The sequence below is a fragment of the Manihot esculenta genome, chromosome 9, assembly GCF_001659605.2.
Source record: "Manihot esculenta cultivar AM560-2 chromosome 9, M.esculenta_v8, whole genome shotgun sequence".
NCBI lineage: Eukaryota > Viridiplantae > Streptophyta > Magnoliopsida > Malpighiales > Euphorbiaceae > Manihot > Manihot esculenta.
The window spans coordinates 31,691,937-31,709,080 of record NC_035169.2 but is presented as its reverse complement, the minus strand read 5'-3'; the positions used below and the strand labels follow the sequence as shown (position 1 = coordinate 31,709,080).

The following is a 17,144-nucleotide window of genomic DNA, read 5'->3' as shown; positions in this document are numbered from 1 at the left end:
TAAAAATTTGTGATAAAGAAATTTAAAGAAATGTGATTTTCATTTAATTAAAGAAAAACAATAAGTGAAAGCACATAAAAGAAATATATTTCCATTTAGTATTCTCTTTACTTTTCTTTAAATTAAATGAAATTAAAAGAAATAAAAATAATAATAAATTCAACTTTCTAGTAAAAACATTAAAAATTAAAGAGAAATAGTTTATAATAAATTTGTTTTCTTCTTTTGATTCTCAAAACGTACATGCGTTACCATTCTCAAGAAATTCTCTGAAAATGATAATATCACAGATTTTTTTCATCCATGTCACAAAACGCCAGGAAGGTTTGTCGTTCATTATAAAAATTGTGTTTTTTTTTTAAATAAATATGATTTTATAATTTTAATATTTCATTAAATATATTTTTTATTTACATTTAATGAGTGAGATATTTTTAAAATATTAATTAAATTTATTTTATTTATAAAAATATTTTAATTAAAGGGTAATATAGTTTTTTATTTTTATTAAAAAAATTAATATATTTATTATTTTTTTAATTCGTATATAAAAAATTTTAATAACAGAAGGTCCTATTATTTTAGAATTATCAATATAATAAATATTAATTATTATTAATAATTATAATAAAATTACTGTTTATAATAATCTTTCGAATTAAAATACATATTAATTAACTAAATAAGGCCGGGTAATTCCGAACCCGTAATACAGCTCCGGTAATTAAAGTGGTAAATAAAGGAATTTACGCGCGTCTAACAAGGACAAGCAAATCACCGCAGTACACGTCACACCCTCTCTCCTTCTTCCTATATATACTATCGAACTCGGCATCTTAGCCTCTATATCCATCCGCTGCCTCTCCTCTCTCCCCTGTTCTTCCTTCTCCTGCATTTCCGGAGTTTCAACTAACCTATATCGCTGTAGACAGTTTTCTGATTCCCGGAGAAGCTCCTGCCTTCGAAGATGCAGAGATTCATCGCCAAAAGGCTCCTCTCCAGAACAAATTCCGATTCCTTTCTGTCTCCGGCGCGCTGCTTCTCTCAGCTTGCCCAGAAAGAGAACAATGACGTCCTTCTCCCTAAAATGCCTCCTTTTGATTACTCCCCTCCGCCGTATACCGGTCCCTCCGCTGACGAGATCCTGGCCAAGCGAAAAGAGTTTCTCAGCCCCTCCTTGTTCCACTTCTACAAAAACCCCGTGAGTCCAGATCATATACCACTCTGGTTGTTATCGTGTGATTTATGATTTGCATATTTAAACTGTGATCATCAGTAACAACGCTAATCATGATTAAGAATTAAGATCATGTGATTGACGTTTCAAATGAATGATTTTGATCTTATTAAATAATAATGATTCTCGGTTGATTGTGCTATTTACGGTTTTTTTTTAATGTAACTTCTTATTTCACTTTCAATAACTGAAGAACTTTGTTCTATGATCTAATTGGCTACTTAACGGAATAACAATCATGCTTATCTTGTTAATTTTATGACTATATTTTATTAAAATTGTTTTGAAGATCTATATTATTTTAATCGAAGCTCTTTTTTTAATGGGTTTTGGGCCGTCGGATCTGAAACTGATGGTCACGTGGGATATTCATCTTGTGTTTGGTGGCAGCTGAACATCGTGGATGGGAGGATGCAGTACCTGTTCGATGAGAACGGGCGTAGATACCTCGACGCTTTTGGTGGAATTGCTACAGTCTGCTGCGGGCACTGCCATCCAGATGTGGTGGAGTCAATACTCAACCAAGTCAAGCGTTTACAACACTCCACTGTCCTCTACCTCAACCACGCCATCGCTGATTTTGCCGAGGCGCTAGCCTCAAAGATGCCTGGCAATCTAAAGGTACGTATAAAATTAGTTAAAAGATGACAGGGCTTTGAACGGATTTCTCTCTCTCTTTCTCTCTATTATACTACTATTACAGTACTCGTTCAGAGTTTACAAGGCAAAAGAAGCTCCGACCCTCTAAAATTCCTGAAATATAAAAAAAAATAATAATAATAAATTTATGGAGAAACCCGTGTTGGGAGAGAAATACTTATGTATTCTTCATGTATGTAGGTGGTGTTTTTCACAAATTCTGGAACAGAAGCGAATGAGTTGGCAATGATGATTGCAAGACTGTACACTGGGTGCAATGACATAATATCGTTGCGGAATGCATACCATGGGAATGCAGCAGGGACGATGGGTGCCACTGCACAGTCCATCTGGAAATTTAATGTCATACAGGTATATTCTAATTTGATAAGTTTTGTTTAGTATATTCCTCTGAAAAAGAAGATATACCCAAAACAGACAAGACTTTTTGTTTTAAGATTACGACAATGTTGGATGCAATGAGATTCATCTGATACCATCGAGGCATTTTCCTTTGCTGTTGATGATTTATCTGCTTTCAATGTATGATGTGATGTCAAATGCCTGTACATAATTTATGCATGAATATAATATGTATAATAATGGTCTTATAAGATGGCTATCATTTTTAATATAAATTCATGAACTTTGTGGTAACGTGGAGAAAAGGATACATATTTCTGTGGGCAATTACTTGAACTTACAAGACTTCAAATATCATCCGTTCACTAGTTGGTCCACTATTTCGTTCTGAAAGTGGAGTTAAATGCGTACCAGTGACCATGAGTGGAGTCAAGAGACGAAAGTGGACAAAATAATTTTCATACTCTATCCCCTCATGAGCAAAGCCTATGAATATGTTGCATCAGGACAAGAGACAATATAGCCTATCATTTTCACGCAAAGTAGGGCTGCTTTTCATTATCAACCTCAACTAGTATCAAAGGCATTTTAAAGATGCTAGTTGCTGTGATGTTTACTAGGTAACTTCTTGGTTGAGTTATTATTGTGCAAGTTGTCCAAATTATTATTGTGATACTTCACCACACAGGATATGTTTTTTCTGACTTTTGACAGCACATAGAATTTTAAAGAGAGGGCAGTTCCTTACATGGTATGAATTGGGCCTTAAGTTTACACTTGGCATGAATAGGGCATGATACGTAAACTAGAAGATCATTGTAGAAGCTTACAGATACTTTAACTGGACACCTGTGTTAGCTTTATGTATTCTGTTGGCCAGTCGTAACATCATATGCTAAACCATATTGGACAAGATAAAAATTTAATCTTGCTCTTGCAAGGTAGGAAGTCTCTCTTATACTGAGATTTCAATTGTGAAATTCAATTTGGAATCTTTCTTTTTCTTGTCATATAATCAACTTACTCCTGTCGTTGTAAAGATGGTTACAAAACAATCTCATTCTTCTTGGTTCACCAACAGAGTGGAGTACATCATGCATTGAACCCAGATCCATATAGAGGTGTATTTGGTTCAGATGGAGAAAAGTATGCAAAAGATATCCAAGATATCATCGACTTTGGAACAACTGGCCATGTTGCTGGATTTATATCTGAAGCTATACAGGTAAATATGATCTCTGTGGACTTTCCATTTTCCTTAATTGACATCTAGTTGGAGTTTTATGTAAGAGTGCATTGTTTGTTTATGCACGTGTTTGTACATGGCAGGGAGTGGGTGGAATTGTAGAATTGGCCCCAGGTTACTTGCCTGCTGCTTATAAAAGCATTAAGAAAGCTGGAGGCCTTTGTATAGCCGATGAGGTTCAAGCAGGATTTGCTCGTACAGGAAGTGATTTCTGGGGATTTGAGGCCCAGGGCGTTGTTCCTGACATAGTGACAATGGCAAAGGTTAGTTTTTCCAACTTTGGAGATATCCTGAAAGGCTGAAAGTTCACTGTTTGCCTAATAAGTATTATTTATACATAGCTTTTTGCTACGTAGGGAAACGGTCCAGGGTTATAATATCTGATTATCTTCAATCTAATACCTGATCTTAGTTATGCTCATTTCCCTTCTCCAAGGTCACCTGTGATGGGTTTAATATTCTTTATACAAAAAATAGATAATCCTTAGTATGCATTCTTTTGAAGCGCATGCTGGACTTATGTTGGACTCTTTTTTTCCATTGAGACATGTGCAGGGTATTGGGAATGGTATTCCTCTTGGTGCTGTGGTGACAACTCCTGAGATTGCTGAAGTATTGACTCGTCGAAGTTACTTCAACACATTTGGGGGGAATCCTGTATGTACTGCTGCAGGGCTGGCTGTTCTAAAAGTGATTGAGAAAGAAAAGCTTCAGGAGAATGCGTTGGTTGTGGGGTCCTATCTGAAACAGAGACTAATTGAACTCAGAGAAAAATATGAAAGTAAATAGACCTTCCATATCCCTGACTCTATGTATTGGACTTATTTATACATCATAAATCAGCTTATTTTACTCTGCATTCATAACAAAAATCAAAATAAATTTGAATCCCTGCATATAGCATTGTGAAATGGGTAGCAATATTTGAAATTACTTCTTGCAATGATATCAACCTCAGCTATTAAGTATTATTTTCTTTTTGGTTTATATCTCCACGTTTTTTACTTGTTTTTTTTTTAAAGTGACCTAAAGGTTTGTATATGCTGATCGTGTTATAACTGGATTTCTGCAGTTATTGGTGATGTGAGGGGAAGAGGATTGATGCTTGGAGTTGAGCTGGTAACTGATCGCCAAGAGAAAACTCCTGCAAAGGCTGAAACTTTACATGTAATGGACGAAATGAAAGGTTTGTATTTCACCAGCCTATGGTCTACCTAAATGCTATACTCAATGGTATCTTCTAGTTTTTAATAGACCCCTGAATTTTGTCACAGATATTGGAGTCTTGGTCGGAAAAGGTGGATTCTATGGGAATGTTTTCAGAATCACCCCTCCCCTGTGTTTCACAAAAGAAGACGCAGGTACATTTGTAATTTTGTTTTCCTCTTGTACTAAGCATCATAGAATTTTCAACTAGGCTGCACTAGTAACACTTGGTGAATTCCTGTGGTTGCAGATTTCTTTGTGGATGCTATGGATTACACAATGTCAAAGATGTGAAACCTCCAAATTGTATGTAGATAAAGATGTCTATTTATCGTTCTCAAGTCGATAAAAATACAAAATTATGTAAGGTGTCATGTCTGTTATGAGTAAAAAATTATGAAAATATATTAGTAGGTTTATCTTTTAAGGAGTTGGTAGTGCCCTAATAAAGCCATGAGTCAACAGCTCGTTGTCTCTTGCTCAAACTCTTCTGTGGGCGTTAATGGTTTTGAACTTTTAGACAATTTGCTATCATCTTTGTCTCTTGTGGATTAATAATCCCTGGCAATCTTGGGAGTTGCTCTTGCTGTTGCTGTTCCTATCTTTCTTTGGCCCCAAATATTATGTATGCATCCATGCACAAGACATCTGTTCCAAAGGAGAATTCTAGGCCACGCCAATGATATTTTGTTTGTGAAATGGTCCAATAAATTCGAATTGAATCTAGTAAAATATGAAATCAAATCAATCTAATTTTATTAAAAGAATCAAATCAAATTCAACTAAAACATCTGGTTGGGTTTGATTAATTATTACAAATACTCTCGCCCTTGGTTTTTTTTTTTTTTTCCCTCTCAATCCATTATAGGCACAAACACATAAACTAGAACAAGGACAACCACCTTCTACAAATTTTTATCGAAAATATAAACACCCTTTATTTCTATAATGGACGCCTACACTTTTGGTGGCTCCATTTGTCCTTTATTAGGTTATTTCTCTATTGATGATGTTGTCAGTGGAGGATGATGAGAATGGATAGAGATGACGAGAGAGAAAGAGGTGGGATGTTGTAGTAGATAGATAAGAGAGGCATTTCAAGGGCTATTTAGGCCATTTTTATCAAACAGCAAATTGGTTTTTTTTTTTTTTTTCCTTTTACTAGAAAACTCAATTGTTATTTAAAATAAACATTGGACTAATTTGTAGATTTTGCTGAATCTTGAAAATCTAAGGATCTATTTGACATTAGCTGTTGTCGAGAAAGATACTTTCTTAAGAGAATTATTTAGACAATATTAAAATAATTTAGACACTAAATTAGACAATAATTTAGTTATAAGAATACTAAAATGACTAAATTATTTTTAACATAATTTAGTTAAAAGTAGTATTTAAATAATAATTTAGATACTAAATTATTTTAAACATAATTTAATTATAAAAATACTAAAATAACAAAAAAGCTTTTTTCAATAACATTTAAAATAGTGTTTTTTATCTGATCTGCAAATTTAAAGCCAAACAGCTCTTAGCATAAGTTATCCAAAATAATAATAATAATAACGACAAAATAAATTATCAAAACTACAGTTGAAATAATACATCAACTATGGTTCACAACTTGACATTACTTGAATATTATAAGACTATGCTGCATTTGCTTATGGAAAGTATTCTCTAAGGAAATAACTTATAAAAATATATAATATTAAAATTCTTCAAGTGGGTACTTATTACAAAATAAATAGAGACTTTGAATAACTATTATGTTTAGAATTTGTCTTGTTTTTCAAGAAGATAAGAGATTAATAGTTTTATCAAGACCAGAGGATATTTATCCTTGAATTCAAAGACTCGTTGAGGGTAGAATTTCTATTAGGAGACCGACTCTGATGTGTTCAAATCTTCTAAAATCATTTCCAAATTGTTAAAGAGTTTAAAACTTTATTTTATTAACAAAATAATTCAATCTTTTAAATTTCACTTTTTATAATAATTATATTTATTAATAATTTAATCACTTTAATTTAAATTGAATCTTTCCATTAACGTTAAATTTATCATCAGAAGGCTATTTTATTAACAAATAAAAATTTAAAATTAAATTATTTAATATTAAAAAAATAAAAATAAAATTATAAATTTTATTAAATTTCAAATATTATATTGTAAATTATCCAATCTAAAATGAGACAATTATGCATCTATATGTTAATATATTAATATAATTATTTCAAAATAATTATACATCAATTAATATATATATATATATATATATATGCAAGCCTGGCTTTCTGCTTATGCATGGCTTCTACCAAAATAAAGCTTAAACTCAAGTAAAACAAGAAAAACAATATAAGCTAGTCAGACAACAAATTTAAATTTAAAATTTAAGCTAACTCTATACTAAAATTATAAATTTAGTCATTAGAATGAAAATTAATGATACAATATAGACCCTAAAGTTTAGCTAAAATGACAATTTATTTTTTTTAATAAAAAATAATTTAATATTTGAGTTTTCTTTTGCTAATAAAATAGCTAAAATCCACTATTACACTATCATATTTTTTTCACTTTAATTTTAGAAAAATTCAAATATCAGTAAAATATAAATGAAATATTTTAAAAATGCTGATGAAAGCAAACTATAAAGTCATCGCATTGTATTGAAAAGAAACGGGAGAAGAACATTGTGTGATCCATGCTACCATGTACCTTTCTATGATAATATTAGTTATTTTAATAATTAATAATTATTTTCATAATAATTGATTAATTATTGTAAAAAATAATTTTTTTTAATTTTTTTTAATCTTTAAATATTAATATTTTGATGGATTATTATTTTGAAAATTATTACCCAACAGCGCAAATATATCACTAATCCTATATTGTGTTATCTTTCCATTCACAACCCAGAAAATGGATTCCCAAATTAGGGTTTTACCAAATGAAATTTTATAATTGATTGCTCCACTGTCAACCCAGAGAATACCATTAATTTCATAGCATTATCCGTTTTATAAATCAATTATTATGTAATTAGGACTTCTAAATTAAAAAAAATTAATAAAGAAAATTATAACTTTTAAAAATAAATAAATTTAATTAAAGTATTACGAAATATTTTTATTTAGATTACAGCAGCATCATAGAGAAGAAGAAACAGTGTATGTATAAAAATAAAACCCAAAAAACTAAATAAAAAGAGAGAAATTAACACCACAAAGCAGAGGAACTACCGATCATGTGTAGGAGTGATGGGATAGCTACGAGAGTAGGTGACGGTGAAAGCCGGCGGCGATTGGTGGCGACTGTTTCTGTTAAATCTTGAATACTCAACAGCCGAGGTTAGAATCCATAGCAAGTCTACAAATGGGAAGGCAACTTCGTAAAACATGCTGATGCTTTTCCTTAGAATCACGCTTACCAATACTGATGTCGCTTCTTGAAATCTCCCCATTTCTTCTTCTTCTACTTCTTCTTCTTCTTGGGTCTGCGTGTTATTGCCACGTCTTAAACCCCATCAGGGACTCAACGGCTGATGGGATTTTTTAGCTTCAACTTGCTTTTCCAAAATAATTAGTCAAATTTGTAGTTACTAAAATACCCCCAGCTCCCAAATTCCATCACTGTCGTTGATTTTGTTTGAGTTGACAAATGTAATGGTAATGAGAATTTTTCCCCGCAGTTGGCACGTATGCATTCCACCGACTAATAAATATATTAATATTAATTAAAATTATGTTAAATTTTAAATTTAAATTAGTAATATTGTAATTACTATTAAATTTTTACCTTTATAAATTAATTTTTTATCTGTTAAATTGTAATATTTTATATATAAAAATAATAAATAACAATTAAATAAAATATGTCTTTTCATTTTTGCTTAATTAAATTTAAAAAAAAAATCTATATTGTGTCAGATTTTTTTAATTTATTTTTATTTTATTATTAAATATAAGATAATAAAATTTATATGAAAAATTAATTTATAAAAAATATAAATATTTATTTTTAAATAATTATAATATTTAAAAATTAATTTGTAAAAAGAGATTATTTTATTAATACAATAAAATTTTATATAATTATATTTAAAAATATACAGATTAAATTATATATTTTATTAAATTTTAAAGATTAAAATATAATTTATAATAATTAAAAATTATTGATTTTTAAATATATATTATTATTTATCAATAGTGTGGGACAGAAAATTTTCACTTTAATAATGAGGGAAATTAAATGATTTTTTTGCTTTATTTGATACTATTTAATATTTTAATTCTGAATTAAAATATTAGTGTCTAGGAAATTATAAAGTGAATTATAAAAAATTATTAATATTTAATTAATTGAAAAATTATTGAAATGAGCATATTCAAGTATAAATTAAAAAAATCAATTCCGAATTAATTTAAAATTTTAATTTAACAGTTGAATTTAATTTTTAATTATAAAATTTTTTATTATTTTAATTTCATTCGATTTTAATAAAAAAATCAAATAAATTAAATTATATCCATTAATAATAATAATAATATATTATTTTTTATAATATAAAAAGGTTAAATTATTATTAATAATAAAATATTTAAAATAAATTTTAAAATATTAAAGATAAAAGTGTAAAAAATAAAAATTTTAATTTTTGAAATCTAACAATGAGTTTAGGATGAAATGGTTTAGAATCATGTGAGTTTTTGATAAATTCAGTCTTTATTTTTTTCATCCTCCTCTTTATTTTCACTCTCTTTTATTTTTTTCGGGCCTGTTCCTATTGTCTTATACTTGTATCCGCTTATCACATTCAGACGGGTAACTTGTTTGTGAGTACTGTGTCTTTACTTTCCATTAAATAGCTAATTAATTCTTTTTGGCACTGTTTTAATATAATTTTTATGATTGTGAGCTTTATCTTTTTACGAAAGTTGATGATTGATTTGGCTTAATTACCCTAAATTATTTGAGTCTTATTCTGTCCATAGAGTGAGACATGAACTAATCTGGAGTTGTTTATTCATAGTGTTCTGAATTCGCATTAGATCGATCAAATTCCTTTTTATTTAGATAATAATAAGTTTAGTTGTTTGGAGTCCGTCAATGATTAAAACTCATTAAAAAATCAAACCAATCAAATTAAATAATACCGATTCAATTCAGTTTGATTTCTATTTAAAATTAATTTGATTTAATTTTTATAAATACTAAAATTTTAAATTTTAATTTATTTAAACTAAATTTATTGAATACTCACTTGTATAACTAATGTCTGTTATGATTATTATTATTATTATTAAATAGGATTTTTATTATAAATTAAATCATAAAATTTTATAAAAAATTAAAATATATAATAATTTTTTGTAATTATCTTTAAATTAATTATCACTGAGCTTACATCAAAGTGAAAAATTACTCCTCTTCGGATATTATATATAAAGAGTGAACACATTTATTATATATGCTGTAATTAATTATATAATTTTTTAAAAATATTTAGTTTTAACTATTGTTAAATTTACTTTCATACAAAGTCAAACTTATAAATTGAATTTATACAATTGTCAAATATTCAAATTTATTATTTGCTGTTTCTTTTTTCGAAAAAGGCTGAAATTAAACTCAGCAATTTTGGGGGAGTTTAGGGGTTTTGCGTGATGAAGGGTAGTTAAGTAATTATGTTATAGCAATGTGGCGCTTAGTAGCTAAAAAGAGAAATGGAGACATAATGTGGTCATCCTATAAGAGATAGCAGCTACCATTCTGCTGTGTCTCCTCTTTAATCTCTATAATTTTGTCTCAAAATGTCGACAGTATGTTTAATTAATTTCCTTTTCTTTAAATTTGCAATTTAGTATACATACTATTAAAAAATTTATTAATTAACTTTTTAATTTAAAAAATCTATTAATTTATATTTCACATCATTTTAATCATTAATTATTTTATTATTTAATTTTATATTTTAAAAAAATCTATTAATGAATTTTGACTTTAGTGTGGAAGTGTACAAGTGAGCGAAAAAGAGGTAAAAGATAAAGAGGAAAGTGTGATCGGTCGCCAAGAATATAAGAGTGTGTGTGGAAGTGAGAAGTGAGAGTAGCACTTTGAAAAGGGATTAGTTTTTGACTTTAGTATTATTGTCTCGTTTGGATTTTTGTTGGTGTTTCTTTTGCTTTTTATCGGAGTCATCAAAGTTTTTTCTTATCTTTCGACAGAGAATGGTTTGATTATCATTTTTGCTTATTTCATTTCAGCGAATTTCTACCCTCGGTCTTCTCTTGTCGAGGGTAGACATTTGTTTTGTTTTATTTATATTTTTTTCTATTTGTTTTTTTTTAATGTTCGGTAATTGCTAAGCGAAAAAAATTCTATGAACCTAGGTCGAAAGTGTTTTAATATAGCTTTTGAGGAGATCAATTGAAATTTGATAACAACAGCATGGGACTATACTGATATGTTCGATAATAATACTCCTATTGACAATTAGACAACGGCTACACTTTGCTGATTTTCTCTTTATCGATGTGGATAGAAACATGAGTGTGATTTTTATGGCCAATTGTATTTGTATGTAGCCGTCTTCTTTTACTTTATTCTATATTGTTGTTATTTCTTGTGGATTCCATCATTGGCTGCTTGTGTTATTCTCTGTTTTGTGATGGAGGGGATACAATGTTGTACGAGATGTCCAGGCGATTTTTTGGGTGGTGTTTATTTTTCTTTTAATTTTTTTGATAGTTTTTATTTGGTTAGTTTTATTTTAATTTTGTTTGTTTTGTATAATTTGATTTAATCTAATTTAGACCTTTTGAATAGTTTCTACACTTTTGTATCTAGCTCAATAAATTTTGTAAAATGCAAGTTATCCTTTTGTTAATAAAAAAAATATATTGTAGCATATTTATTCAAGTTGAATCAAGTGATCAATTTATTAAAAAATGTTTTAAAATCATTTTAAATTTCAGTATAAATAGTTTTTATTTGATTAACTTACAAGATAATCCTAATTTATTTGTAATATTACTTTTATCGCAATAAAAAAAATGAAATACAGTGGAATATAATAAGAGGGTTAGTTCTCTTATAAAAGTATTAAATAAAAATATAAATGTTGTCCAGGATAGCTTCAGTTCACTTGGATCAAAACTCATTCATCCAGTATTTTGATGCTGTGTAAAAATTACTAAATTTAATGACAGATGGTAAGTGAAAATTTGGACTCGTTCATTTATTGTTATTATAAATGAAACCTCTAGACAGCCCAAAGCCCAAATTGGCCAGCAACGACCGGCTACAAGAAACTGAGCTCAAGCCTGCAATACTATTTGGGTCCTTTTTAATTTTAACCAAAGAGCTAAGTAGTCCTAAAACGGTTTAGTCAGCCCAAATAATCGAGACGATGGTTCTAAAAGCACCAACCTTAAAATAAACAAGCCGGACTCAAACCACATTTCAATCTTGAGTAGTTCCACGCCCTCTGTTGCTGTCGTAGCATGAAACTTCATACGCTAGGATCTAGCAGAAGAAAGAGCCCATGAGCTTCAAAACACTCGAAAAGAAAGCAGAAGGCACTTCCAGGAGCAGAGAGGAAGTGAGAGAACCATGGATGGCCAACAAAAGCACGATAGCACCGACAGAAGATAAGATGATGGGGGGCTCTTTGACATCCCAAACGCGCCTTGTGAGCTGTGTCCCATAAGCCAGCCATCGGTCCAACCTTTGCCTGAAGATAATTGAATCTGGAAGCCCCTGGGTACCACCTGCAAGCATTAAACAGAGAGCATTTAATTTGATTTATCAAATTTTTTTAATTAAAATCAAATTGATCAGACCAAAATTATCAAAATTTAATTAATCTTACATATTTGATAACATCATGGATGACCTAAGCACTCAACAATCTCGCATCACTTTGTTAAACAACTGTCTCATCCATCCCAATTTCCTTACAAATTTTTCAAAATTTGCACATTTCAAAGACCTTCAACTTCATATATTAATGATCGCATAGTGAGAGGCATCTTTTGGAAAAATATGTCCCGAGTCATGTGATCACTAAATAAACCAGCTGGCCTGGACTACTAAGAAGAATCCTCCAACTTCTTCATCTTGTGTGTGTAACTTTAACTACCACTGATCAAACTCGCCATTAATGGCCTGTAGCCTTCAAGCCCAACCCTGTAGGGACAAGTTTGTAGGGAATCTACTCTCTCACCACCCATAGTTATGGAGCCTCCTGCTTTTGCTCTCTTTTTTTCCTCTTCTAATTTTTCACCCAAAAAGCAACGAAACAAAAGTTGCAGATGAGAAAGTTGATAAAGTTGAAGATTCTTTATACACGCAGCAGGTCAACCACAATCCTCCAATACATGCATTGATTAATTAGGTTTTTAAAAAACTAAGTATTTTCTAAATTATATGAGGGTTTCTGGATTAATAAGAAAGAAATGAAGGGAACTGAAGTGGAGGCCAGTAGGCCACTCATCAGTGACTCTTGATTTTTTATTCAAGGGGTTTGTCCATTTCAGTTTGATTCTTTGTAGACCCACATGCCTCATATGCTTGCTTAAGCATTATATGCATCCACTAGACCTCACTCAATTAATAATTCTGATTCAATATATGGACCATGACCTACAAGGCCACCACTGCTATTATCAAAACTTTTGTACTCACATTATTAATTAATGGGTTGCTGCATTAAATATTTGACAATACCAAACACTCATTTTAATACTTATTAATATTGAGCTATGGTATTTCTTCATGAATGAATTGCAAGAAAAAGACAAGCATCTCTATGCACTTTCGTCATCATGATTGGAGAAAAAGGTCAGCTTTCCAAATTGATTGCAAAAGAAGGATGAGTAAGAAATGAGGATAAGCCAAATTTACACACTGGAATTGATTAATTGAGCAATTCAAATCTATTTTGTTTTGATACGACACCTACTTACTGTTAATTGTTAGAGAAGGTGGGGCTCTGAACACTGAAAGAGGGAACAAAATTTGACAGGCACCTTAATTTTTATGCCCTTTCACAAGTAAGGGAATTAAAGAACAGCCCAAAATCTTAAGCCCATAATTTGCTGCTAGATTAGCTTTGCTTCTTCAAAACACATCATATCTCCTCAATCATGATCTTTAGAAATATGCAATTTTGTTCACTTTCTTTCTTTTCAGCTGACAAAGGTCGACCAGCTAATTAATTCTTTGGCACAAGTGTTCTTCTCAATCCTTTTGAAGCAATGCATGCACCATTTTTTTTTTAAAAAAAAAAAACCTTGTTCCTCCTTTCCTCTTTAACGGGATAGTTTATAAAGTACCAAACAAATTTTCATCTTTGTTTGAGACTTGGGAGTTGCCTATCCTTCTTTTGAGTTGAGGTTCTATTGCTTCACTGACTTCAATTTAGGCTTGTCAAATTAATGAGGAAAAAAAATATTCTGGAAAATTTTCAAGTTTAATGAAATTGACCTTTGCATCCTTAATTCAATCTGTTAAAATAAATAAATAAATAAATAATGCTTGATTTGGTTATATCTCATGTATACAACATACCTTTCAAATCAGTCATCTTCTTCAGAACAAACATCATGGCTCTGTTTGTGTTGTATCCTTTGACAATATCAATTTAATTCTCATCCTTTTAATTCACTTGTCTTAATCAAAATCTGCCGTAAGAAAGAAAGAGGAAGAAAAAAAAAAAAAAAAAAAACAAACATACCTCATGAAAACGTGTCCATCCACAAACGAGGCGGACATGGGATGAGACAGTGAGGAACACGTGGACACTCTGTCCAAGCATGCGTAGAAATATAATAAAAACAATTATACATTCCACCCTTTTGAAATGAAGGGCTTAATCATTGCGGTTTGTTTATTTATTTATTCATTCTTAACAAGTGATGAAGTGATTAACTCCCAAATTTCTAATTAGTGATGTCAGGACACATATGTCACATTCCATTTTGTTAATTCTTTTGAAAGCACATCCGTTTGTTGACAAATTATATAGAGAAAATTAATACTTTAAGTTTTATAATATGTAGAAATTTATTAGTCATTGATTTTAAAAAATAGTATTAAAATATTTTTGATATTTTAAAATTTTATTAATTAATTCTTTTAATAATTTTAATATTAAATATTTTATTATTTAATTTTTATAATTTTAAAAATTTTATTAATTAATCTCTTAAAACTTTAAAAAGATTATTAATTAATTCTAGATAGAGTATTTTAAATTTTTTACAATAAAAAAGTTTAATTTTCAAAAATTTCACTTTTTAAAACTCTCAAAACTAAAGTGTTATAAAGGTTTTAATACTTTAATTGTATATGATATACAGCATTGTTTTCTTAATGTGTGACACGTCATCATTTCACGTATGGCAAGTGTCATACACCTTTATCATTATTTTTTTTCTTTCTAAAAAAATTACTAAATACATACTAGCACTTATATATTAACTTATTAAACGATTAAATTAATACTTAAATTAAAATTATAATTTATTTAATACTTAAATTAATAAAAATTATAATAATTAAATATGATCAATTATATTATTAATAATTTATTAAAAAAATTAAACTTAATTACACATATTATTAATTGTACATTAAATTTTACTGATTATATTTTAAAGTTCAATAAATTTAAAAAATTAAATGAAAGTAATTTTATTATTTTATAAATTTTTAATAAAATTAATTATATATTTATTAATTATATATTAAATTAGTAAATTGAAAAAATAAGATGAAAATAATTTTATTATTTTAAACAAAATTTACAATACAACCAATAATATATGATTAATTTTTAATAAATTGCTGATTATATAGTCAATTTATAGTTAAATTTTATAAATTTAAATATTAAATAAATTATAATTTTAATTCACATATTTAATAAATTAATCTTAATTAGTACACTAGTACCATTTTTTTTTGTTAAAAAACACCAGTTGTGTTGGCCGGAAAGACGAGGGCAAGGCACGGATGGACACAGGAATGAGTCCAAATATGTTGGGAGGCGACGTTGTGTCCAGTGTCCTCTGCATCTTCAATCACACCATGTTGTAGTTGTACGCGTGTACTTCTGCTCAGCTGGCCTTTTGCCATTACACCACTACTTTCTCTATTGGGAAATTTTACCAAGCTCTCATACAAGTCTATTTAATAAAATCACGACACTAATTTAAAACTAAAAATTTATTTTAAATTTAATATTTATAAGTATTCATATAAAATTCTCACTTTTTATTAATAAAGTGTATAACACTTAAATGCATAGTTAAATTTTCCTTCTTCCTCTTATTTTTTTACTTTTATTTTTTTCAAAAAATATAAAAAGATAAAAAAATAAAAACACACAAAAAATTATATACACGGTTTAGGAATTTGACTTCTTTTACTAACCCATAAATTTTAATAATTTAAAATTTTTATATAATTTACACGAATCATTGTCAAAACAATAATAATAAATATAAATTAATTTAATTAATTATTTATTTAAGACTATTGACGTTCTGAAATTTAAAAAATAAAATTTAAAGTGATTGTGTGAGTTTAAATAAAAAGAAAGACGTTCATTCCTTTTATTCATTTCTCTTTTATCTACTGTTGACGTCTAACTGTCTCTCTGCTGCAGTGCCATTTATTTCTATTATTCAGATCCATACATACGGATGTGTCAGAACCCCTCTTCATATCAGATGACTATTTAATTCTCCCAGTACACATGCGGACAGAGTGTGAAGTATTGGACCAGCTATTCTCTCTCATGTCACATCATCGAACTAGGTTACTTTTCATTAAATTTAGGCTCGCGTTGGACTTGGTCTGCTTCGCGTATCCGAATCAAGACTTGAAATGTTAGGTCGACCAACTAAATGGATTTCATGAGTTTTGGCTAGTGTTATTCTCTTAGATCTGATCTCACTTAGAATAGAGAAAATTTGGTGGTCATAATCATTATATTGAGTTTTATCTTCTCTTACCACTAGGTGGCCTTTAGCAATGAAATATATCTTATAAAAAAGAAAAAAAATTAACATCTCAAATTTCAGATTGAGAGACCTGAATTAGATTTTGTCTGATTTGTTGAATTCTTTTTGTTTTTATAATAATATTTATAGTTTGAGAAAAATAATAAAAAATAAATGCATGATTCAATAACATATTTACAATTTATTTTATCGTGAAATATGATGAGCTGTACACAGGATAAATGATTGCTTTTGAAGATTGCATACAAAAAATTGTTGGGTTATTCTTGGGAATGTATATACTGATACCATATGATGAAAATTGGCATATTTAAATTCAAATTTTGATTTACAATTATCAATGAAATATCGCATTAAAAATTAATATAAATCAACTTAAATTTATTATAATTTCAATTATTATTATTTAAAT

The 17,144-nt window shown here is 29.0% G+C and overlaps 1 protein-coding gene across 1 annotated transcript; it reads left to right on the top strand.

The window, feature by feature from the left end:
* The first annotated feature begins 854 nt into the window (after nucleotides 1–854).
* LOC110623541 (alanine--glyoxylate aminotransferase 2 homolog 2, mitochondrial) lies at nucleotides 855–5,276 on the top strand. Its single transcript, XM_021768525.2, has 9 exons — nucleotides 855–1,201; nucleotides 1,628–1,858; nucleotides 2,078–2,248; nucleotides 3,321–3,464; nucleotides 3,569–3,748; nucleotides 4,041–4,266; nucleotides 4,558–4,671; nucleotides 4,760–4,846; nucleotides 4,942–5,276. The coding sequence occupies exons 1-9, from the start codon at nucleotides 968–970 to the stop codon at nucleotides 4,983–4,985; spliced, it is 1,431 nt and encodes a 476-aa protein (XP_021624217.1). The 5' UTR covers nucleotides 855–967; the 3' UTR covers nucleotides 4,986–5,276.
* The last annotated feature ends 11,868 nt before the right edge of the window (nucleotides 5,277–17,144 follow it).